At 38.9% G+C, this 24,956-nt stretch overlaps 2 protein-coding genes across 11 annotated transcripts in view; both read right to left on the reverse strand.

Annotated features, from left to right (window-relative positions):
- Positions 1-20,126, reverse strand: part of pdlim2 (PDZ and LIM domain 2 (mystique)) — a 41,484-nt gene extending 21,358 nt beyond the window's left edge. Inside the window, exons 1-6 of the mRNA XM_007563740.2 lie at positions 19,808-20,126; positions 8,992-9,125; positions 6,877-7,028; positions 3,944-4,013; positions 3,374-3,525; positions 1,583-1,646 (exon numbers count right to left, since the gene is read on the reverse strand). Of these exons, the coding sequence (XP_007563802.1) occupies positions 1,583-1,646; positions 3,374-3,525; positions 3,944-4,013; positions 6,877-7,028; positions 8,992-9,090 (537 nt within the window). The 5' untranslated portion in view covers positions 9,091-9,125; positions 19,808-20,126. The remainder of the gene's footprint in view (positions 1-1,582; positions 1,647-3,373; positions 3,526-3,943; positions 4,014-6,876; positions 7,029-8,991; positions 9,126-19,807) is intronic.
- A 679-nt stretch (positions 20,127-20,805) lies between these two features.
- sorbs3 (sorbin and SH3 domain containing 3) overlaps positions 20,806-24,956 on the reverse strand; it is a 32,615-nt gene continuing 28,464 nt past the window's right edge. For 7 of the 10 annotated variants that reach the window (XM_016677514.1, XM_007563764.2, XM_016677523.1 and 4 more), the window contains 4 exons: positions 24,281-24,796; positions 24,068-24,153; positions 23,874-23,980; positions 20,806-22,101 (listed from right to left, as the gene is read on the reverse strand). In XM_016677514.1, coding sequence (XP_016533000.1) covers positions 22,040-22,101; positions 23,874-23,980; positions 24,068-24,153; positions 24,281-24,796 — 771 coding nt within the window. In that variant the 3' untranslated portion in view covers positions 20,806-22,039. The other 3 variants (XM_007563781.2, XM_007563797.2, XM_016677538.1) reach the window with 3 other exon arrangements.

Below are 24,956 nucleotides of genomic sequence, written 5' to 3' on the forward strand. Positions count from 1 at the left end.
TTATTCATGATATATATATAATATATAACAAACTATAATGAGTACCAGACTTTTCAAATTCTGCATCATTTTCCTTCCACTTTGATGGCCAGCACTGTCGAGTGCTTTGCACAAAAGGCATCTGGAAAGAATGCCTGGTAATAGTTTACTCTAGCGCAGAACAATGGTCTCGTATCTTGTTGCAAACGATGTTTTCTGCACTCCTGGCAGGTCTCACATGAGCAGGGAGCCAGTTTTAACACATGCAAAAGTTCAGACAGAAATCCTTAATTTCTGTTATTACCAGACAAATTCTCAAGTAAACAAAAAACACCTCAATATCCTCAAGATCCACTCGCACCCGCTGGACCCAAGTTCCAGCACAGTCTCGTAGAATCATTGTAGGCATGGATTCAACAAGCAAGTAATCCATGCTCTCTTCATGGTCTCATGAACTGGACCTTCTCAGCCAGCTGTCTTCTAAAAAGAACGCTTGATTGTTTTTAAGTTCAAACCTCTGAGTATTTATCTAACTTTATGCCTTATCTCAAGTTATAAAAAAAATGTCAGGAATTTTTTGAGCCACCACAAAAGGTCCTGAATGTTTTTTTGTCCCCCCTCTGTTGTCATTTCACATGTTTTGTCATCTACTGGGACCAAATGTATGAGATCAAGTATGTAAGCATAGCTGAAATAGCTTGTGATGAACTTTCCCACAACATTTTTCTCTTTAATTCAATGAAGTCTTTCCAGATGCCCTGGTCTCCCCCTTTTTTTGTTGGAAGGATAAATAGACACAGCATAGATTACGAGAACTCTTAGAACCCCAAGTCTGTATTTCACTTCTCGTTTGCCATGCTTGGAGAACAATGTGTCTCCTTTCAGACAGTCAAAGGTTAAAGCATTGTTCTGACACAATGCCATATTTTTTTTGTAGAAATGATCTCTGAATGGCTCCAAACTGCTGTAAAGCATAAAGCCAAATATTTTTAAAGGCTGACCTTTGAAGCCTATACACTCCCTGCTATAAAAATGTCAAAGCTCCCTGTTCCCTGCCTTTCCTGTCGCATGTGACCGTCCACAGACCCTTTTTAGGGCACCTTCTGTGGCATCGGGGACCAACAACCCAATAGGAAAGTCAAAGAATTCAATCTTTTTATTCTTGCAAACTGGGACGTTGCAGTTAAAATAAATATGGAAAGGAAGGCGAAAAAAAACAAAACAAAAAACATGTTTCTCAGTGAACACGAGTCCAAAACTCCAACTACATATGCGCGACAGATTTATTTTCAAGGAGTCAGTATAGGCTGCATGTACCCAGGCAATAATTCTGGTGCTTATATTCAATATAGAAAGAGTGAAAAAACAGAGATTCAACCAAAAACCGCAGCAAACTGGAAACAGTTAAGGCATAAAACAATTTATTTACATACACTTTATTCCTCCTAATTATAATTAAACACATTTTACAGTACGAGAACATTTACACTGTTACAGAATAGACAAAAAATAGCAACCGAGATGGTGGACAAGTCAAACATAAAAATCTGCTCTGATGGGAATATTTACAATAAAATCCAATAAGAGTTTGGCTGAAACCAACCTGAGAGTGTGGCCTGGACAGACGGTTGTTTTTATCCTCTGGTGACCATGAGCGCAGCTGCACACTGTAAAATAAGGACAAAAATAAGTCAATGATGCATAATTCCTAAATCAGTCAGCATACGAACTTTACGAACTTTCTTTACGAACCCCCATTAAACTTTTTCCTCATTTCGCCACATTGGTACTATATACTTCAGCGTAACACAGCCAACATACAGTAGAGTAAGTGGAGAGAACAATACTGTATCTCCTTCAGCAGAGACAAGGAAGCTGGTCAGAATTCATGGTAAAAATATATGCCAAGGCCACAAAAGACTTTGAAACTGGGTAACTTTCCTGGACACTGAGTTACAGCGGAACAGTTTATATCAAAGCAAATTAATGCCTTTGAATGTTCTAGTCAAAGTCCATATCTCAATTTTGCAGAATATTTTGCAAAACTGATATTTGCAAATCCAAAGAAAAAGAAATGGAAAAATAAAAATCAGCCTCAAGATGCACCATCTTTCTTACAGCTTTAACTGATGCAGGCTGAAGAAAAATGCATGTCAGATTTTTTTGTGCAAGATCTTGAAAACCCTTTTAATTTCACTTCGTTTTGACAAAATGAGAAATCTTTTCCTATTTAAGAGGTTAAATAGGAACAGTGAACAAGGTGTTTTCTTGTATTTTTTTGTTTGTCTTGCAGTAGCTTTTGGGAATTTAAGAACATGTTATGCCCCAGAAAATGCCCTAACCATCATGCCTTTGTCTGATTTCACATCCTTACAAAGCAAGAACAATTTGAATCTACCGATGATCTACAGTAGTTCAGCAGCAGTTTCTTACTTATTATTTTAAAACTGATGACAAAACACTGCTGGACTGAAACATTTATGAGTCCAGACAAAAGCAACAAACTGCTTCCAATAAAAATTGTCCAGGAGAGCGAGCAACTGCACCACACACAGAAACTATGGTGAACATTCCCCATTCTGCCTTTTGTTGAACTCAGTGCAAAAGAAGGAATGTGATATCCTGTGCATATCTTTTGTTACAACAGTACAACCCCATTGCCCCACCTTCTGCGTGTCACTCACATACCTATTGACTCGCCTGTTGTGGAGTCAAGAGAGCACTTGGTGGTGTCTTTTGTCCAAATACAGCTCCGTTTCTGCTCTAAATACCTGGGCTTCTGAAAGACGCTCAACTATGTTCGCGGTCTTTTTAGGACACGTTGAAGTTCTTTTTATATCCGTTTGTTCACTTATTGCACACTCTTTTCTGAGCAACATTAGCCAGAGTGTGGAGTTTCTGAAATGTTATATGCCGCTTTATTTGTAGCAATAAAAGGATTCCTAAACTAGTCGTTTGTCCCCACATTCTTGGTTTCCTCCACTGTATTACAAGCATGGCAGTCCTCCAAAGTTTACTCTCCCTGCCAGGCTAGATACACCAGTAACAGTGATGGCAACATAGGTTTATAGTTGATGCACCGAAGATGGTGCTCGGCTGAGGGGTGCGCATCGCTTGCACCGTTCGTGTCCTGGGTTCGCATATTCAGCTCAGAACAAAAAACCTGGTCATTTTACTCTTCAAAATGTTACTCGGCACGGACCGCACACACCACATTTCACTCAAACTGGTCCATTTAGAAGAGGTTCTTGCAGAGCAGATTTGCCGAAACCAGCATTAATATGATCCCTCCATGAAGGTGCTCACTAGAATGATGCGTTGTGTGTGCATTTATATCTCACACATGCTCGCTCAATACGTGTTCTGTCACACAGTATTGCGTAACAGTAGCTACCTCTTGTTGATGGTTGGTGTCAGTCTTTCCCCTCTTCTGTCAGGGCTGACAGGAGAATATGATGAATAGGGTCCCGGGGACTGTGACGTAGGACTGGAGATTTTATACTCACTGTAGTTCTGGTTCTCGTCTCGACTCACTATGACTACCTCCTGCACAAAGAGAGAGGAAAGGGGAAAAAAAATGTCATGATTTCCTGTCTCTTTAATGTAACCTGATTGGACCCATGCCACACAAAAACATGCAACCATAACAGGTTAAGAAAACTGAAAAAATTGGATTGGAATCTCACTGATTAAAAAAAGGACGATGACTAAATCCCTTTTGTGTGTTGTGTTGTTTTCCTCTTGAGGACAGTAAAGCACAACATGCAATAAATGGGTGTGAAATGTAAGCATGAGTAAAAGTGAAGCAAAAACAGCTGTGGTTATAATAAGGCATATATTAACATGTATTTGATAGCTTTTTCCATGGCATTAAAAGCATGGTACACTTGAGGGTTCATAAACTGTACCTGATGTTCACCAGACCGAATAAAACACAAAAGTCCCTCAGAGCTTCAGCACTGACCTGGAAGCGTCCAGTGAGCTGTTCAGGGGTGCTGATGCCGTTGGTCTGTGGAGAGCTGGGAGTCTCGCGTCTTAAAAAGAAGAAAACCACAGAATTCAGATGGATTTTAAAGTCAATACCTTACAACCCAGAGTTGCATTTCACAGCTGTGCACCTGGGTTAAAGTCTGATCCAATTACACCTGGATTAAAAGGAATGTAGGCAGACAGAAACTGAAGGCAAGATAAATATTCTGAGTATGTAAATCTGGTCTAACTGGAATTACGAAGACACTGATGTATTCCTGATTATGCTGAAAAGGAGAAAGCAACCGTTTTCAAAAGAACACAAAGTATTTGTGAAATATTTATTTTGCATATATTCTAATCCAATGTGCATCATTATTTTTTGGACTTCACTACTATTCTAAACATGAGCATTACAGGCCCTGAAACTAACATGAAAATGACAGTCAGCTGCAGGGGCGTAAATAGTCAGCTTCTTGCTTGATCCAGTGTGGAGAGGCGCACAGCAAGGCCGGGGATGCTTGTGGTAAATTGCCATGAAGGAATCCTTCTAGTGGCCTTATGTCCACACATTGCATTCAGAGGAATTTGACTGCTAATGCACCATCTGTTTGCCATTTCTCACTGATGACCTGCTGTAGGTAAGAAAAACTAGATTTGAAGACTTCCACAGCTGCAAATACCCCCCAACTACATCAGCAGTTACTGGAATCAAGGTAAATTCGAGAATTAAAAAAAGAAAAAAAGAAAGAGAGTGATTAGGCATTAATTAAATCCATATGGGGGATCCAAGGCAAAAACCATCGCTAATCAAAAAGAATAAGGACACACTTGCAGAAAAAAAAAAAAACACCTTGAAGAAAATATTCAGCGGAGTGTTGACATAAAAGTGGAACGTTTTGGAAGGTGTGCGCCTCGTTAAATCTGTCTTAAACTAACAGCATTTGAGAAATAAACAGCCTACCAATAAAAAATGGTGGCAGCTGTGTGATGAGCTTTGGCTGGGCTGCATACTCAAGCATACTTACCTGTTGTTCTCTTAAAAAACAACAAGAAAAAAAGAGATCAAAGTCTAAAACCTTCATCATGCTTGATATAAAACAAATCTACAAAGAAGAGTAGGCCACAATTCCCCCAAAAAATAGTTTAAAGTTTTTTCAGTGAGTTGGCAGAGAAGGTGCTGAAGTGACCAGTGTTTTCTCATGTCGATCATAAAGTAACCCATCTCCAAATGTGTTTGTGGGTATTTCTGGTCAGCAGGCTACTACGCTTTATTTTAGCTCACAAGAAAGACAAATTCAAATGTTTGGAAAAACTTCTGGTTTGTGAAACTTCATGGTGTTTGAACATGACAAACATAATCATTTGTCACGCACCATCATTATAGATGGTAAGATACGAGAGTCACGACGGTAAGCAGTTCTGCCTGAGCCGGCAGCCTGACTGCTTAACCCACTGACATCAGGGGTGATGAAGTCTTGGTAGTAAAGTGTTATTCTTAATAAACCCGTGTGAGAACTGTTGCATCATATATCAAACTACAACCTCCGCAAACTACCACCTACTCAACCTCACATCAAATCATTTAGTAGTCTAGACTTACAAGAACCACTTTTAACTTGTCTGTCAATACTCCTCCCAAATGTCTGAGTTTCTGTACTCTTTCAAAAAAATATTAAATTTAATCAGCAAAGTTGTGTGATAGAGTACAACTTAGGTTGTACAATTAAGATGAAAAGACCTCAGTCAGCATGATGTTATAAAATATTGCAAAAACTGAGAAGCCAGGTTAAAAAAAAGAAAAGCTACAAAGATTTAAGAGATGAGAAGAAGGCTACATAGATTTGCTAAGTTGGATGTTACTTTCCTTTAGATGTCCTAAATAAGCGTCAGAACAAAAACAGATAAAACCTGATTATATCATTCTTCTGTAGGAAGCTGGAATGATTAGTTTGTGAAGTAGTTCACAAACTACATCTCTTTTGAAACCAGACACCAAGCAGCTGCTGTGCCATGAAATAAAGAAAACGGAGCCCAAGAAATCAAAATGTAATTGGTGCAAATAAATCTTAACCATCCATCCATCCATCCATCCATCCATTTTCTTTACACCTTTGTCCCTTAGTGGAGTTGGGAGGGGTGCTGGTGCTTATCTCCAGCTAACGTTCCGGGCGTGAGGCGGGGTTCAAATAAATCTTAAATTCACACCATAGTGTCTGAATATAATTCAAGAGGTCGACTGGTTTGAGCAACCACACTAAAGAAGGCTGTGAGGTGAGTTTTAGGTGCTGAAAACCCACTGAGAGTTTGTGTGATCAACAGGGCGGAGGTTGCACAGTGGCATTGTACTGGGCAGCCAAGGAGTAATGGTGTTTTTGGCTTGACTGTAGACATGAGGTCAGGAGGGAAAAATTCACTCACATGGACGTAGGACATCCGAGAAGGAAATCTGTGGAAACGTGTGCAAGTGTGTCTCAGTGGGTGTTTGCATGCCATAAGAGAACAAGACAAACAGATCAACCCAGACCACAGCAGAATTTAGGGAGGATCTATAATCAAAATGCCAGCCGACGGAAGCATGGGCTCATAGGAAAAGTTTTCAGTAGCATTCAAACAGGGTTTCTGCAAATCTTACAACAAGCCTGTTAGGAGGGAGCGGGGAGAGGAACAGAGTGGCTCTCATACATCCTGGCATTTCCCCTGATTACAATCACTTGTTTTGTTTGTACAGTGCTTGCTTGATGGAGGTGAACACAGCGCAAAGATTGTGGCTTTGGAACAAACAAACCATTTGGGATATAGAAGATATTTGTGATGCTCAAGCATGTCCAAAGCACTACATTTGTTTTGTTTATATATCCAACATATAAATATCTGCAAAACTAAGTCCACAGTTACTGAAAAAGCAGATCAGCGTTTTTTTTGTACCTCTCCACCAAAAGCTGGAGATGGGTCTTTGAGTTCTTGATTTTGTTCTGGGCCTCCACATTCAGCATGTCCGTTGTGTTTTCACCGTTGATTTCCAGGATGATATCACCAGCATGCAGGTCTGCTTTCTCTGCCTTGCTGCCTCCATTGACCTGTTAGAAAAATAAGGTCCAGTTACTGCCCTACGTCCTAAACATAACCTCCAAGGAAATCCACACAATGAGTGATAAATAGGAAAAATGTGCAGAGGAAATAAAGTGCTCGTTAAATTCTTTACACAGAGAAACATGCGCATAGGACCGGCCGCACTGTGCTGATTAACAGTGGAAGTATTTGTGGCACTCTTGTGAAGAAATCCTTATTGTGACACTTCTTCATTACTTGACAGGCTCTGACCTCTGCTACAAGCGTCACCACACGTCAAACTCGGTACTCCACCACCACCGCAAAGGGATTTTCAGATTAACGAGCCAAAACATCGCACAGTTACTCCCCTTTTACAGTGCCTGGGAGGGGTCTTCAAACCATTTTTTTAACCTTTTGCCATTTTGTTTAGCTACTAACAGGGCTGCATCATGCATCACAGATTCATCATTCTAGCAATATCCCTGAATGCAATAGAATAGAATAGAAATATCCTTTATTGCCCCACAGTGATAGAAATTCAATATGCACATTGCTACTGCATGTTATGCAGTAAAGCCCCAATTGCAAATGCAAACAAAAATAATGATGCACAGGATTTAATAAGCAATCCACCTTGGAGTTATGAACAATTTAGCTTTGTTTAATTGTTTATGTAAGATCCAAATAAATACATTGACATTTCTGGTTCCGATATGGGGTAGCAATACTTTTGAAAGGCACTGTAAAATCAGCAAACATGCATAGGACAAAAAAATATGGTAATAATGTTGTATCTTTAGACATGAGGATGATATTTGTCTGTGTTTTACTGACAAGTTAAAAAGCAGGCAAAAGAGTAAAGAAAAGTTTAAACATGAGTAAAAAGCCAATCAGGAAAATTGGAGCAATGAAAATGTGTCCAAACAGAAGGCCATTCGGCATCCAGTTCGCCATTCAGCTGAGAGAAGTATGAGGCCAGAGGTGCAATGTCAGTAGGCCCACTTGGAGGCAAATAGGAGTTGCTGTGGTGACCTACGACAGTGCATGTCTTCTCTGATCAGAGCAAGCCTGATTTCACAAAAACAAAGATCAGCTAGAGCTTCTTTTACAAAGTTTAGACTCCAAGACAAACAGAGGTAAGCCATCTTTCAGGTCAACAGAATAAAGAAGTCAGGCATGTCAACACTGAGCCGTTGCCAAAAGCTAAAACTTCTCCAACCGTATCGCTACGTAACCAATCCTGTTAAAAAGCCCAAGTATTTCCCATGACAGTTTTTCAAAACAATTTCTGACAACCCCGTTATTTACAAGCGCAGGCATTTTCTTTTGGCATTTGCCATTAAGTATAGGGCCAAATAATAAATGTGCCTTAAACTTCAGGCCACTGAGGCATAATTTATCCTCAATGATATCAGGAACTACTGAAGAAAGGGTGTTGCTGCAAAAGGGGAAAAAATAAACTGCTGTGAAGGACCAGGATGTGCAGCGAGCAGGTCAGGGTGCCTCAGTTATGCAGAAGTCAGTCTGAGCAAGGTTTTCCGGATTGTGTTTATTTCACTCCACATGATTACCGCTTCTGCTTTTCATGTTGCACCTTTTGCATGAACTGGAGTGTAATCTTGAGTAAAAGACATGAAAATGGTTCATTTAAGGTGCAATGAATGGACCCGTTGATACACAAGGGGTGAGCGGAATCTGATCCCCAAACATTGCCCTGTTCAGACCAGGCATCCTTCACCTCCCACCTCAGCTTCCACTGCTACTGTAATCAGTGGCTTCCTTCCAATAGAGTCCACATCCACTTTATTCTAACACATCCAGTAGTGAAGGAAATGGGCATGACACAGCAACAGACATAAACAAAGACAAGAAGAGAGATGAAATGAGGAAGTTTGCCTTCTATGACATACCATTACGACGTGTATTTTGTGAGAAAACAGAGGATACAGCCTTCTACCTAAGATAAGTTTGAGTAAAATGAATAAGTACCTTTGATACGGTAATGTCCTTGTTGAAGTCCCTTCCTCCACATATTCTGAAGCCCCATGGAGACGGGCCGATCAAGTTCAGTGTCAGTGCCATTGCCATTGAATGATCGGATGAACACAGGCTCAAGTCCAACCCTGAAAAAAACACAAGGAAACTGTAAACATGACATTAGATGCAAGTGATGTGCCAAACCGCAGCTTATGTACAGATCCACGCTTTCATCAGCTGCACATTTCTTTCAGCCAGACTTAGTACTGGATAAAATTGTGAAGACAGTCAACATTTCAGTGAGCTTCCTTTCATCTTCACGTTGACTGGCTTAAGTCCCCTTGACATGGATTGTGCAACCACATCAAATAGGAATGGGAAGAATCTCAAACCAAAGACATATGACTGAAATTGCTCAAGAGCCTGCAGAGCCAAAGACTCATTAAATCCAACTGCTTCTTCTAGACGACCAAAATAAATAAACAAAATCCTCCAGACAGAGTGAACAAGAAGCGAAACATTTTATCAGGGCTGACTGCACCCATTTACACATAATGTGTGTTTATGCAATATACAGCAGTGTATAAGGATCTGGCATGTTTGACATATGGTAGCGCTTTAAGACATGAAATACTCGCATTACAGAAACAAAAGTAATTTGTTTAACAATTTCAATGGTCAGGGTTTGCATGATCATTTACAGATTCTGTAATATTCTATTTGTCCGTGTTTCTAAACCTGTTGCTTATAGTAATGTTAGAAATTGCAGCGTTTAAAGGGAATACAATATACTTTAAGTCACAAAACCTAAAAATGCAGCATTCATTTCCCTTAGTATTCAAGTCTGCGTAATTTATCCTCCAAAGTTCTTTGACGAAGCTTGAAATAAAATACAATTTGGTTAAATTTAAACCACATAGGTTTTTGTATTTGCAGCGTGTCTAAATTTTTCATGTGGCTAAATTAACTTTCTAACAATTAACCACAGAGGCTAATTGTTTTTGAGGCTGAATGAAGATTTTCTCAAGTTAGTATTTGGTGAACGAAAGTGAAACCAAAAGTGTGCCAAGTACCAACTTCAGCCCAACATATTACAGGTACACAAACCTACAGCTTAATTATTCCCCTCTGTTTCAATTTATCCATATTGCACAAATTATTTTTAAAAACATTACCTTAAGTTTTGTTTAAGGCTCAGCACTGTTGTGCTTTGTGAAGTGTCTAGAGATTTGGTTATGCATAAACTGATTCAATTCATAAAGCAGAAGTAGCACTAAATAAAAACAGATGAAAAAAAAAGGTTTTTCAGATGCAGAGCTTTAAATGCTGAAAACCAATTTGAAAACAAAAAAATGCATGTTGAAATGCTGATTGGTGAACTGGACAGCATCATTTTTGGCAAGCATGCTCCCTGTGAGCATCAGAAATCTTTTAAGTTATACAGAACAAAATAATGTTTGCAAAATGTTAAGCTTGTTTGTTTCATGAAAATTATTTTTTCCCCCATTTATTCTCATTTTCTCTGATCTGACGAAGCAAGACAACATTATAAAGATGATGTCAGCAAGGTACAAAAGGGTAATTAGATAAGAAAGTACTGTATTGATATCCTTTACAGGAAGTCTAAGCATTTAATGGCTAAGGGGTAAAGGACACATTCCTCACAAGCTGTCAGTTTATGCAAATCAAGCCTTGTTGACACACATTTATATAAAATTTAGGATTTTTTTGTCCCAAATTAGCTCAAACTGCTGCTGTTCGACTTAGCTACAACCTGTAATTAAACCATCAACTTACCCTGTTAATTACTGTGCATGAAGTTTGCCTGTTATTCAACTGCCTACACAAACACATAGAAATACTATGTGATGATGGGATAAGTACTGCAGATACATACACACATTTGAACTATAAACATGCAGAGCTGTTGTGACTGTGATGGACAAAAAAAGTAAATGTGTAGGTGTAGATGATCCTGTAAGTTTTTTTTATTATTATTATTTTATACACTCTACTGAATGCAAAAAAATTGAATAAATCACCCATCTATTTTTTTTTATTCAAATAAATAGACAACCTAAAAGGAAACAATTACTTCTATTACATTACAGCAGGAACCTCTTCGATTTGAACCCAGTAATAATGGAAGAAATCATTAAAACTTTACATGAATTTATAAATAAATGAGAGTCACATGCTTAAATAAACTGTAAACTTAAGATTTCAATATAATTAAAGTTTTATAACTGCAGAATAGTGAAAATGAACTGGGAAATGTGACCAACACGTCCCCCGAATGCCATTAGCATCCAGAGTCAATATGGAGACTAAAACTGATACAGGTCAATTTATAGCAGAAAGGAAAGTCGATAAAACTACAAAATAAAATCAGAAAATCTACAATATGTCATCTAAATCATTATGATGATCTGTATTATTGAGATTTTGGGGCATTTACATAAAAGACTCACTGCAGTACAAAGACTGAGAACAGCTTTGAGGTAGATTCAATCAGAACAAACAGCTGCAAATAATAAGTAAACCAAGACTTGCACAATTTGCTTAACTCAAAGATTCAATATCAATGCACAGGTGAGAGTATACCCCTGCTGCACCAATATGCAATAAAGATTTGGGCTATGAAAGAACAAAGTGATCCAATTTCAGTCTCAGCATTCTGTGTGTGTAAGACTTAATCTTACAATACACTGAAGACAAGGTGGAATGCACACAGATTTATCTCTGCATTTACACTGGAGCAATACAATGATGTATAAATCAAGCCTAGTAATCACATGTCACAAGGGATCATAACCAGTGACCGGTGCACCAACAGGCCAAGATGGTTGCCTTTTTGCGTTTCACTGCATTTTATCACTATATTTACCATTAAGTGATGTTTTTCAATGTTGGATCAGTATAAAAGCAGCCATAAGGTAAAGAAAGATTTGGATGAATCATAACGACAGATCAAAGATGGAGGAATGGATATTTACTCTTTACCACTTTCTTTTTATCCTTCCTGTAACAACACAATGCATCACAAAGCATTGTAATATCAATTTGTACAACATTAACATTGCAAAGGACTACTTGGAGTGCAATAATTACAAAAATCATGACATTGATCTTGTTGGATGGACTATCGTTGCAGTAGATGACCACACCTGACATGAGACAGTACCCATGAAGCTCAAGGTCACAGAGTGTTTGACACACTACTGAGAAAAAGAAGAGCAATTTATAACAGATGTAGTCCATTTTCCATTATAGTCATGCCCATATAGTCCATTATAGGCATGAATGATTGTCATTCAATCATTCAAGGTTATCTAAAAGGGATAACCTTTTAGATTATCCCTCCATGCCCATGCTGGAGTAGCAGAAAAATCAAAATAAGCTCTTTGTTCTCCTAAATATTTTTGTAACCAACAGCAATCTAATTTTATTACTGCATGCCAGTGTATATAGTATCAGCGAATCACAGTGGCAATCATGCTGATTAATGTTGAAATGACGACTTTTTCGTCTTCGTGTTTCCAGCACATTGTGACCTTCAACGTCTTGGACACCAATATATGTGCAAGGTGCAGAGACTGAATTGAATGTGTTATACATTACATCAGAATGCAATTAGCCAAAAAGTATTGCAACATTCATTTATACAAGTATGTGATACTTACCGATATATTCACACAGTATTATGCATATACTTATCAAACTCTTTTTTTTTTTGAGTTTATGTTGGTAAATACAAGTGAATATTGGTGAAAAAAAGAAAAAAAAATCTAACTTGTAATGACATTTGCTGACACTAGACATAAACTTGGCCCATTTAAAAGCATAGATTTGAGGCGGTGGCACTTGATTAAAGGATGGGTAATTAAATAATTAAATAATAATTAAACTCTTCCTTTGACGTAATGGCATTTTAATCAAAGGCTTTAAAAAACATTTAATTTGTGTCATCTGGATTTTGTAATAAATAATAAGATTCTCTTTTTTGGTGTACAAAACAATATGGATGTGTCATTATGGAGGAGCTGCTTAAGTGATTTGCAAAGGAATGTGAACAGGTGAGGAGGAACTAGATGCAGTGAATAAAATGACTACGTCACTGCTATGTGCAAAAGTTGTCCCTTAGATAAGAGGAAGGATTATTTCCAGTTCCAAGTGCAGCAGATGTAGCAGCATAGAACACACTGCTGTGTTTTTGTTTTTAAGCAGCTCTGAGCTAAATGCAACACCAGGATGGGAGGCAAGACCCTCCTATTCAAGGCATAAGTAATGGTTGTAGCATTATGGAGATTTGGATGTAGGTAGATGGAGAGACATAGCTAAGATCTTTCAGGCCCTCTTCCACTTGGGTGTTAAAAGTAAAAGGTGTCGTTTTCAACACATCATCCGTTTTATCTACTACATCTAAACAACCCCATCAAAATCCCCCAAGCAGGAGAAACCCAATTGATTGTATTTGCATAAAATGCATATGAAACAAGTTTGCCTTTTTATTCTATAGAAACCACATCAAAACATATCCATATTATTACATTTTAAGTCTGAAAATACTTGACCAGAATCTACTTAACTTCCATCATCTTCTTTATTGTCAAAACAGTAACACAGTGAACCAAAGCATGCATGAAGTCTTTAAACATAAAATATGACGATCAGAAAAACATTGCAGGCTTGAGTAGGTCTAGGACGGCAGTCGCTCACCTCCCCTCCCGCCCATTTCATTGTCTGCACATTCCACAAGTGTTTAGGACAAACTGTGCATACCTAGTTTCTCATTAAAAGTCTGGGCCAATTAACAGGGTGACTGGGCTCACCATCATTAGGGTCTCTTAATTACTGTGGCCTGCAAAAATAGGCACAGTAGTGCTAATGACAGGGAGCAGCCGCCCCAAACTTTCCCAGCCTCGGGGGGAGTCTTTTAGCTGTAGGAGTGTCTGCAGCCGTTCCTGTAAAGTGACCAGAACCTCCCCAGCACCCTGCCAATTTTGTGAGTCCTGACTGCTGGCATCACACAAATAAAAGAGGGTGACAAGCTGTGGCTGGGCTCAGAGACTGGAGAAGAGGCTAGAAAAATACAGCAGCAGTAAGAATCAGTAGTCAAGTTATGTATGATGTGAGATTACAAAGTGAAAGCTGTTTGAGAAAGCTTTCCTTTCCCACAGTCGCTGTCTAGCAGTTGCCAGCACACAAAAAATGTTTTGCTCTCTTCTTGTTGCCACAAAAAGTAGTAAACGACTCATTCACATAATTAATGTGGTGCATTAATTAATTAGATAATTTTGTCTGGTTCTGCGTCGGCTGTAAAGCAGGACACCATCCTGATGAGAAATCGCTTTAAGCTGTAGAAAACCACTTCTGACGGCAGACGGGTTTGTGATTTTACTGAGAATCTGCTTGCCAACGAATTAGTGTGCGACATTTGACACACACACACACGAGACGTAGCATACTGAAACGAGTTTACACTTTGGATCACATTCTTCAATATTGTATTACTCAAAAAAAAAAAAAACATGATTTTTAGCAAAGGGATAAGTTGGGACACCCTACACCCCAATAGTCTGCAGTATGTTATTTTGTACAAAGAATACCAATGAGTCCAAGTTCTAGGTTTACATTTCAGAGTTTTAAGTGAGTCTATAGTAGATTTACTGGTACATGTTGGATCATTGTCATGTTTCAGGATCCACATTTGTTTCAGCTTTAACCTTTGTACAAATAACCTCACATTTCCCCTCAGCTCCCTCCCTCTGACACACAGCAGGATTCATGGTGGATTCAATGATGAGCTGATCAAGTCCTGCTGCAGCAAAGCATCTAAAATCATGATGCTAACACCTCCATGCATCATTTGCCATGGACGTGGTCTCCACATGTGTACAATCTCGCTTCAACATAATCTGAAGTCAGATTCCGTGCTTCTTCACACAATCCTGGCCAAAAAAGCCGATTCTCATTCTGTAGAAAATATAATTAAGTTTCACGATAGGATCTGACAGTTTTTACAAGTAAGATTAGAAATTAATGCAGCTTTACTTTGTCTTTTTTCAGTCTGTTAATTTTCACAGGGACATTCTTCTTCTTCTTTGGGTAAAGTTCAAGCATGTCATGTTCATATGCAATATGTTAAAGACTCTTTGACACTTCGCATGTCTGAAAGCTTATCCCTAAAGGCACAAACAGAAAGACGATATGACAAGACAGCATTGCATTCAACTCAATACTCACCACTATGATATGCAGAAAATCTTGACAGCGCACCCAAAAAAAAAAAAAACAACTTTTGTGTCCCACATTTAATAAAATAATTTGTAAGAAATAAACTCATTTTATTATGTGGAGCAATATGTACTGAATGAAAATCTAGACTGACCGCAGTACATCGTTTTCTGTAGATATCTTTTTCTTGTAACAATAGGTGCATGCAAGCATTACCACACAGACACATAATATCTAGCATGCAATCATCAACATTTAACCTCTGTACTTATGGGTTATTCAAGCTGAATAATTGATGCCTGTGCACACAAGTCTGAAACTGTGCATGTAGCTGACTGGAGTGAGGCAAAATGACTAGCCTTCGATGAGTCAGTAACTCTGTTTAGCATGGCAACCATTCCTTATGTTTACAGGTAAATTTGTGTTTAAAGCTGGAAAGAATGAGCTTAAGCAGAGAATCACTGCAAAAAGTCAGGCCGTAAATATAATAGTAAACATCACGGGAAACAATTCAAATCATTGCATTTAACAATGCCAACTTGCTAGATTAGCACCTAATTTTTAAACAGGAATGAAATTTGGAAAAATAAGTTGCTTCCAAATGCGCTTTAACTGGAACTTTGTACTCCGCTAAAATGTTAATTAGATCAATAAAACTCCTGGCCCACCTGACCAACATTTCTTTTGCTTAACTAAAACTTTCCCTCCCCTGTCCTTGAAGGGACGTGTTAGGATTTTAGAAGATAGGTTCTATTACAAATGTTTTGGGAAATTAATAGCTTACCTGCAGTGAGGAACTCAATTTTCTTCCTTATTTAGTCTAAATCCACATTCATTGGTCCCTTTTGCCTGAGCCAACAGTGGTCCCATGGGATGAGACCATAGCAGACTTATAACAAATCCAGAATCAAATACGTTAGTGGTTTATGCAAGCACTATTTTTGTGCCATAGAGTTTTTATGTTTAAATTGGCAAGCTTGTGATTATTTACATTTCCACCTTTTATCTCAGACAGTTTCTGACTGGAACATGTTTACATGTTCGGTTCTCTGAATCACTGGTGGTGCAAAACCTCCCACATTCAGTTAATCCATAAGCAACCATCAACCTTTGAGTAAATAACTGCACAATGCAAACAAGTCTAATGTTCAGAGGTTTTTAAAATGGCATTCACATAAATGAGACATTATGGAGTTTGTTGTTGTTGTTGTTGTTGTTGTAAGACAGTAGAAATCTGGTTGGATCCAACTATTAGCTAACTGTTAACTTCATCTTCTACTTACTTTCGCTCTGGGATTATGCAATTATTTAATTGACCAACTAATCTGGATTTATACAAAACAAAATACCAAGAAAGTCATCCACAGCAGGTAAGATATTAGCCAGTCACGCAACATCAAGCTAAAGAGATTGTGCATTTTAGTAGACAGATGAGAAATTTTGCATAAAAATAAAAATCTTATTTTTGTTAGGGGTAAAGATTAGTGCCAACATCAAGCTCTGGATCAGATGCTAACATTAGTATCTTATAAAAGTTAGCTTGTCGCAGTATTGTCAATGCTTGTAAATGGGTATCTTGCATGATAACTGCAATATAAAAAGGGAAGCAAAATTTTGTAGCAATTTAAAGGAAGATATCAGACTAGCCAATTTGGACTTATACTAAATGAAGATTCCCAAGATGTTATCGACTACATACTTTTACCCAAAGCCCCACTTAAAAATAATCTCGGCCCTATCCCTTTAAAGTTTGGGTGAAAATATACTTAACTGGCTCCCCAAAACTAAAATAGCATCAGATGAACAGAAGAGACAATGTAACTTAGAGCTCTGTTGTGGAGTAACACTTAGATGAACCACTGTAGCTTCAGGGGAAATATTCTCAACATGAATCACAGACACTTGTTTAGGCTCTACCTCTCTGTTTGTCTTTCACAAAGTGTGAACTTTCCACAAAACCACTTTAGAAATGACATCTCTTGCTGACTCCAACTTGGGTGTTGTGCACCGCACCGACAGCTCAACCAACTATACCTGAACTCACACCCTGTGAACAAAAAGGAGAGGAATGCAGAAGCAAAGCCTCTCCCTGGGCAGAGAAAAGGGGAAAAAAAACTTCCCACATATTCACCAAATCACACCCATTTAGTCAGATATAGCTGCAGTCCCCAAGGAGATGAGAAAACATCAAACAACAACAAGGCTTGTGATGTCAAAAAGGGGAGTATGTTCATTATCCTTTGTGTTTAATGTCGCCATGTTTAATTGCTTATGTGTCAGCACATTAATAATAAGCTGAAACATACCTGTAATTTTTGTGGGTTACTCCCTTTTCGAGGGAGAAAACTTCAAGGGTGGAGGCTCATCTTTAGCAGTCTGGTGTATAAAAGCATTTCATGAAGCGCCGCAACAGTGGACTGGAGTGAGACTTTGAAGCAGTACTTGATAAAGATAAAAAGACGATTTTTACTCCCTTCAAAACTCCTGGTATCGCATTTGAAGATCTTGATGCCACTGTTCTTGCTAAGGAAATCAGACAACAGCCTCGACTGTTTCATAATTGGAGCAGCTCACCACATCCTCAACACGCACTGTTGCCTTTTTTGTAAGAAGAACTTTGTTCATTTCACTGCATCCTCAAAATACACAGCTGCAACTTTATGTTTCCAGATTCATTGCCAATGTTCGCTGAGCATTCGTTTTTCATTTTTTTTGTGCCAAGTATGACTCTGAAACTTTGCACAAAACTTGAAATGAAAGCAAGAGTCAAAACCCGTCTGCTGAAACTAAAACACAGACTTCCTGCTGACGAGAAACATGCAGACCTTGCTTTCGTTGTATATGTGTTACGGAACACAGCACAAGAAAATGCTCATCTAAAAATGTCTTCAAATATTTACTTCGCTTTAGGGGACCACAACTGATAAACAAAAAGACATCTTTTCATCAACTTCTACATGTTTTCCTGAAAAGCCTCTGTTTTTTTTCTACCCAAAATTATAATGCAACTGCCTTTGGTTTTGGATGACTTTAACCAGTTTTCGTCTAGCAAGCGCAGCACCAAGCTGTCAGTAAAACCAACACAAAGAGCAAGAGCAGGGTAGGTAAAACACGGAGATGAAAGACCGCCAGACACAATGGAAAACATATTCAAATTGCAATCACAAGAGTATTGAGAACAAGGCTGAATTACTGTGACTGTTCGGGGCTGTGCTCTGAAACCCCTCAAGTAGTTTTCCATCTGCTGAGCTCGCAGTCAGGTCCAGTTATTTCTAAAGAGCTTCTGTGAAGTGCAGCAGGAGAGGAGCATGCCTATCCAGACATTTAACGAAAAAATAGGGAAGAAATGCAGCACTGAAAGGCTGACTTTTCAAAAATGAAGCATGAAAGCACATCATTACCGTTCAACAGGCAACTTTAAAGGTTAGGAGGGTAACAGAAACAGCTGCTGGACTGATGTAATGTGTCTGAGAGCTTCAGAGGCTTGCACCTGGTGCCGTTCCATCACAAATCAAACTGAATACCTAATGAAAAAAACCTTCTGGACAGAAACAGGAAAGGCATCAACACACATCAGTTTCTTCAAATCTCACCACTGACGACCTTTCTTTTTTGTTTTTCTCATTGATTTGCAAGTTCAATTGTGGGCTTTTAAAGTTTTAAAACATCTGGCCACATCATATTTACACGGCCTCCTCTACACCAACACACACCTTTGAGAGCACTTTGCTCAATCAGCTGTTTTCCTTTCGATGCAATGCTTAGTGCGACATTAAAGTGTCAATTTAATGTTCCGTTTTACCTGCCCTTTGACCTGAGCATGCACAATACCTTAAGTAGCTATTATGAGTAGTACAATGAAACTTGCTCATGGGCAGCCAGGCATTATGTCAGATTAAACACAATGCCAAACGGTGGAACAAGACAGAGTTGGAATCTACCATATGTCAGCACAAGACCAAGAGCATGGTGACAAAAGTGAGAGGAGGAGTGAACATTTTGGGTAAAGCCTCTTGAGTTCAAGATCGGATGTCGAGGCTAGTAGAGACATTTCAAGGACTATGAGACTTTTCAAGGTAAATGTTTTGCTTGTTAGAGGAAGACCCACTAAAAATGATCGACTTCAAAAGACTTTCCTCATGTACCATCAAAGAATGTGAATTGTATTTACCAAATGATTTGTATAAAATCAAATACTGTTGTTGACTTGTATATAGATCATAAATGGTTTGAGTACTTACTTTTACTTTTAATTCTATTGTTTGTTTAACCAAATCCCACAGCTCTTTTGTCAACCTTCAATGTTTTTAATCAGATGTAGAAATAATTTTGTAAAATTGTATTTTTTCTGTTGTTGTCATTTATTACTTCAGTACAATTTATCGTCTCACTTATTGTGAAGCCACAATTGTGAATTCTAACTTTTATAAGCCCCGAAGGCTTCAACTCGACTATAAATCTAGGTATCCTGCTCATCATTAAATTAAACCCACGCTACTTGTTACACAAAGCTGTATGCTGTAATGTGAACTCCCACAAGTGAGCTGTGTCAAACAAAATATATGTAGATGGGAATAGCGGAGCTACTTACCAAGTTAAATGCGGTGCAATTAAGTCTGTCTTCTCCTCCACCTGTGTTATGTTATTTCTGAGCAACAAAAAAAAAACCTTCTACAGCCAGGAGTCAGCACGGTTAGATGCTGCAGTCTGGCAGACACTGTCACCAATAGTTATTTAAAAAAAGAGAATAAGAGCAGCTTTTCAAACACCGGAAAGCCGCTGCCGCTTCTCAGCAAGTCGTGTGGAAGGTTTAGAAGGCACGCGAGAATGCCAGCTGTGAGCGCGCGCTCTGCGGTATAACCAGGATAAACTCGCGATGCCATGTGCCTTTACCAAAATAAAAAAGGTTGACACAAGCTGAAAGTAAGGGGCGTGTCTTACCGCAGAGCACACGGCAGATTGAGCTATTGATCCAAAACCAACTGCGCTGTGTCCACGCGCCTCCTACTGACGAAAAGTGGGACGTGCAACAGGAGACAGGTTAATTGAGTTTGAGCAGCTCTATGAGGTACTTTAGAAATCTGAGTTTGAAATGTGAAATAAGAAGAGTTGAAATAGCAAGACACTCCCACGTTGATGATTTAAAGGTCACTGCAAATAAAAGCACTGATGACATCTTGATCAAAGGTGCCTTAATGTTGATTCATGGTTGGGCTGTGTGATCACTCCACAGCCAAACCTACCTGTGAACTTAAATTGCACAATGTCCCTATAATCTACATGAACCATGTTATGTAATCTTAGAGTGAATCACCCAGAAAACCAATAAAAATCCCACAGCTGAATGATTTCCATAAAACGACAGCCTTACCTTGAAAAATATTTATTCTAAGTTGTTGGTATGCTTTTCTAAGTAAATGTGTTGCTCCACGAACTTGTGATGCAGTTTTATTTTGATTTAAATCAAAATTGTATTGTCCAAGAATAAAGAATAAGAAATCAGGCTTGAACTTTCATTGATCTTCTTGTCTATAACAAACGATCAGCAATATTACCGAAACATACAAAATGAATAAGTGAACACCAGTCGCTTTTTATCACTGTGATATTTAATCGACTTTAATATAAATTGCGTACCATATATATGCAATACACTGTACTTTATAAGCAAATATATATTATCCTTTCAGTTTTACAAACTGTTACAATCTGTACAATCATCTCATGTGGCTAGTAAATGAAAATCATTTTTTACAGTGAAACTTTCACTTAAATATGAGACTTTTTTTAGATAAAGTCTTATAAACTCATCAAGTTACACTTGAACCAAAAACAGATGATTTTCTTGAATACTGCTTTCAAATAACAATGTAAAAACATAAAAGAAAAATATCACAAAAGCAGCTGTTGCAAACATAGCAGACAGTGAGCTGGGAATGTTTCGTGGACATCTGAACAGATGCATGTCGTCCTCAGCTACTTTTGGCACTTCACATACAGCGTTAAATTTAGCACTTCAAAGGATAATTTAACCATCAGAGCATTCTTGATCCAACCTCTTAAACACAGCTGCAGCTGTAGCATATATGAAAATTAATTTGAAAGCAGAGAATATGATGGAGGTTTTTACTTTTCATTATCAGGCAGAAAACAACAGCCTAGCACTTTACTGTAATCAAATAAACTAGTGCATGAACTACACCATAGACTTGGTGTGATTCATTCACAGGCAGTAAACAGATGACAGTATGTCAAAGCCCTTACTGTCCTAAGGTTGTTTGTGATGTTTCTTCGAAAACTGCTGCAGTTATTTCAGACATCTGAAAGAAAATCTGGGGGGAAAATATGTGAAAGAAATATTAATAACTCAGGAAAACGCTACAGAACTCTCTATCTTTGTTTTTACATCCCAGTTGTGGTTTGTGTAGGCACTGTGGTGACAAAAGGCTGAGTGCAGCAGTGTGCTGTTTAAGGACCTCAGAGGGAATTGTGCTGTTCAGTGGGAAGGAATGCAAATTTCCTGCAGCTGCAAAAAATTGTGGAATAAGGAAACTAAAATGTTCGTTTTGTGCATAAGAATCAGTCACGTCAGTGTTGCTCTAAAGGCTCCTGAAATCACTGTGCAACACACGCTCGCATTCAGTATGTGCTCACACATGCAGGACAGTGAAGAGAGAAACCACACGGTGTCCCTCCCTTCTCTTCTGGAAAACAGAGTGCACATGCAAACTCCACAAAACATAAGCAGTAAACGGGACAAGGAAATGTTCATTAGCTATGCTCATCAGTCCCACTGAGTATTGGCAAGCAGGGAGTGAGGAAGTCAGACTGGTGTCACGTAATTCCCAGGAAAAGTCCCAAAAGCATGAGTCCGTTCTGACGTACCTGCAGAGAGTACAGTGCACACACAAGGTCACAACACAGAAACAAAGAAGGATTGTTGATGCATGATAAATTTGTAATAAAGAAGCATTTAATGTCTTGTTATGTTCAGAAGAGGGGGCTCTCACATAAAAACGCTTCACATTTGTTGTTTAATGTTCTGTCGTTTGTGCTGTTTTAAAGTTACTTCTTGCAAATTGACACTGGTAAAAAAAAAAGAAAAAAAAAAGTGAAATGTAATTGAAAATATAGCAGTGATTCTGCAGACAAGTGCTAACCGACAAGTAAATAATGTTGCCATAAGGATGCATGAACATGGACATCGCTGCTCTTCTGTGCTTTGTAAAGATAACGCTCCACTTTCTGTAGGTATTGGTTCATCTAGATGATATGTATCTGAGTTTCAGAAAAATTGTTATCAAGAAAGAAATGTTAAATCAAGAAAAAGAATTGCTCTCCTTTTTTGGTCAGACTATTCACTAACTATTTTCTATATCTTTAATCAGTTGGAGTATTTCTGATTAAATTTATCCTGTCTACAACATATAAAATGGCTTTTCTGGAAATAAAATTTTCAAATATGAATGAATGCACAAATCTTATATTGTGCTTCAAAAGGCTGTGTTCAGGGTCGAATAAACGAGTTCAGGTATGATTCATATTCTAGATTATAAATTAGAACTGATCAAATGCAGTCTGGGATTGTGAAACAGCCCTTGAATTCAGTGCTAAATTAGATCAAATAGCAACTTCATCAACATTAAGCAGCACAGGAAGAAGATCACCATATTTTAGAGCTTAATCCATTCTGCACTAATTGAACATGTCAACCAGGGAATAAAAGTTATTACAGGCATAAGGGACTGTTAACTGCTTTGGAGAGTACCAAATAATAACCCCTGGCTGCCCTGGGTAAAGAGCCAGATGACACATTTCAAGAACTGCTAATGATGAGGATCCACAGCGACATGTTATGCAACATGCAATTTCAGTGCTCTGGAAATGATCTCTAGATTCCTGCAGCACTGCGTAAACTCATGATGTCATGACATAAAATGGACAGCGGCTTAGTCAGCAACTGTCTTAATCCATTCTGCACTAATTGAACATGTCAACCAGGGAATAAAAGTTATTACAGGCATAAGGGACTGTTAACTGCTTTGGAGAGTACCAAATAATAACCCCTGGCTGCCCTGGGTAAAGAGCCAGATGACACATTTCAAGAACTGCTAATGATGAGGATCCACAGCGACATGTTATGCAACATGCAATTTCAGTGCTCTGGAAATGATCTCTAGATTCCTGCAGCACTGCGTAAACTCATGATGTCATGACATAAAATGGACAGCGGCTTAGTCAGCAACTGTCTTCTTTTTTAAGCAAGGGGTAAAATAGTATAATTTAAAGTGCAATTTTCAATAACTTGTTGAAGATTAGACTATTTAGTGCACAATTTATAAAAATATATACAACAAGGAAAAGTTTTTGCAATCTTTATTCTGGAATTTATCCTTTTAAAACTCTGAGCAAAAGAATCCAAGAGGCACTCTCAATGTAATAAATGTGTCGCATTATAGAACTCGAACACTAGGTGGTGCAATTGAGATCTTTTTCTTTTCCTCCAGGAAACTGGTATTTGTGCTTTATTTGGTCTGACCTATGTACATCATATCCTGCATACTTTCAAGGACAAGTGTGCCTGGGTTCTCATGGGTTAGTTGGCTCACAGTAAGACTCGCCTCGTTTAATGATGGTAAAAATAGAAAGTCTGTTACCTACAAACCAGCCGTCATCACATTTTTCTATCACTTGCACAATGTCCCCTTCTCTGAGCTCCAACTCATCTGCATTCTGGGGTTTGTAGTTGTAAACAGCTTTATACCTACAGTTCAAAAGACAGACAAAATTACTCCAAATGGTTTCACATAACCCATCTGATCTGCAGCAAAGCTAAAAAAAACAGACGTACGGTCGACGTTGCCCCATTATTGAACCAGGATTGCTCTGAGAGTTGACATGCGCATTCGAGGGAGCGTACAGGCTTGGTATTGCACCCTGGGGGGGGGGAACAATTTTCACATCAGTTAAAGTGACATCATAAATATTGCTGTATCTACACAAGCTAGGAAAGCACACAGGTGTGGGCATGCTGTGATATTTGAAGGCGGTGGTGAGAGCAGACCTGTGAGGGACCAGTGTATCTGGGAGTGCTCACTGAAGGAGCTGCCGCTCTGTGCACGGGCGCTGAAGACTGAGAAGAAGGTGAAACTGCTCTAAAGGTGGAGGGTGCTGCAACCAGGTTGCTGTTCTGGTTGGTGGGAGAAGGAGTACTCGGGGTGCGTTGGGGAAGTCGATGGTGTGACAGTGTCTGGTTGGGGGAGCGTGACTGTGAGCCCGGGCCGCCATACGGGACAGGTGACGACGGTTTCAGAGGGGAGTGCTCAAGTTTGGGGCTGAGGGAAGGGGGCGTGAAGGGAATCAGTGGTGACCGCGGGGACGGGGAGTAGAGCGGACGCCCCGGACTCTGCGGTCCAGGAGACATGGGGCCCGGTGAGAAGTCATCCGTGGAGTATTTGGTGCGGGGCATCTTGTTGACCTGGACGTAACTGGCCGGGAAGATGCCGCTTCGATTCGTTCCAGAGATCCTGCCCTCCAACCACTTATCGTCAACTTGCCTGGTTATGCAGATCACCTCGCCCTGCCGGGGAAAGGAAACAAAATTAGGAAATGTTACTTCATATATAATGTTTTGGTCATTCGGAGGTGCAGAACTTAAACTGTTGTTTTCTGCTTAATGAGTTTACTGCTGTAAACCCGTCCAAAGAAACCAGGATATGCTGCTTTTTTAAAATTGTTTC

Source organism: Poecilia formosa, unplaced genomic scaffold (assembly GCF_000485575.1).
Source record: "Poecilia formosa unplaced genomic scaffold, Poecilia_formosa-5.1.2 Scaffold5, whole genome shotgun sequence".
Classification (NCBI taxonomy): Eukaryota; Metazoa; Chordata; class Actinopteri; order Cyprinodontiformes; family Poeciliidae; genus Poecilia; species Poecilia formosa.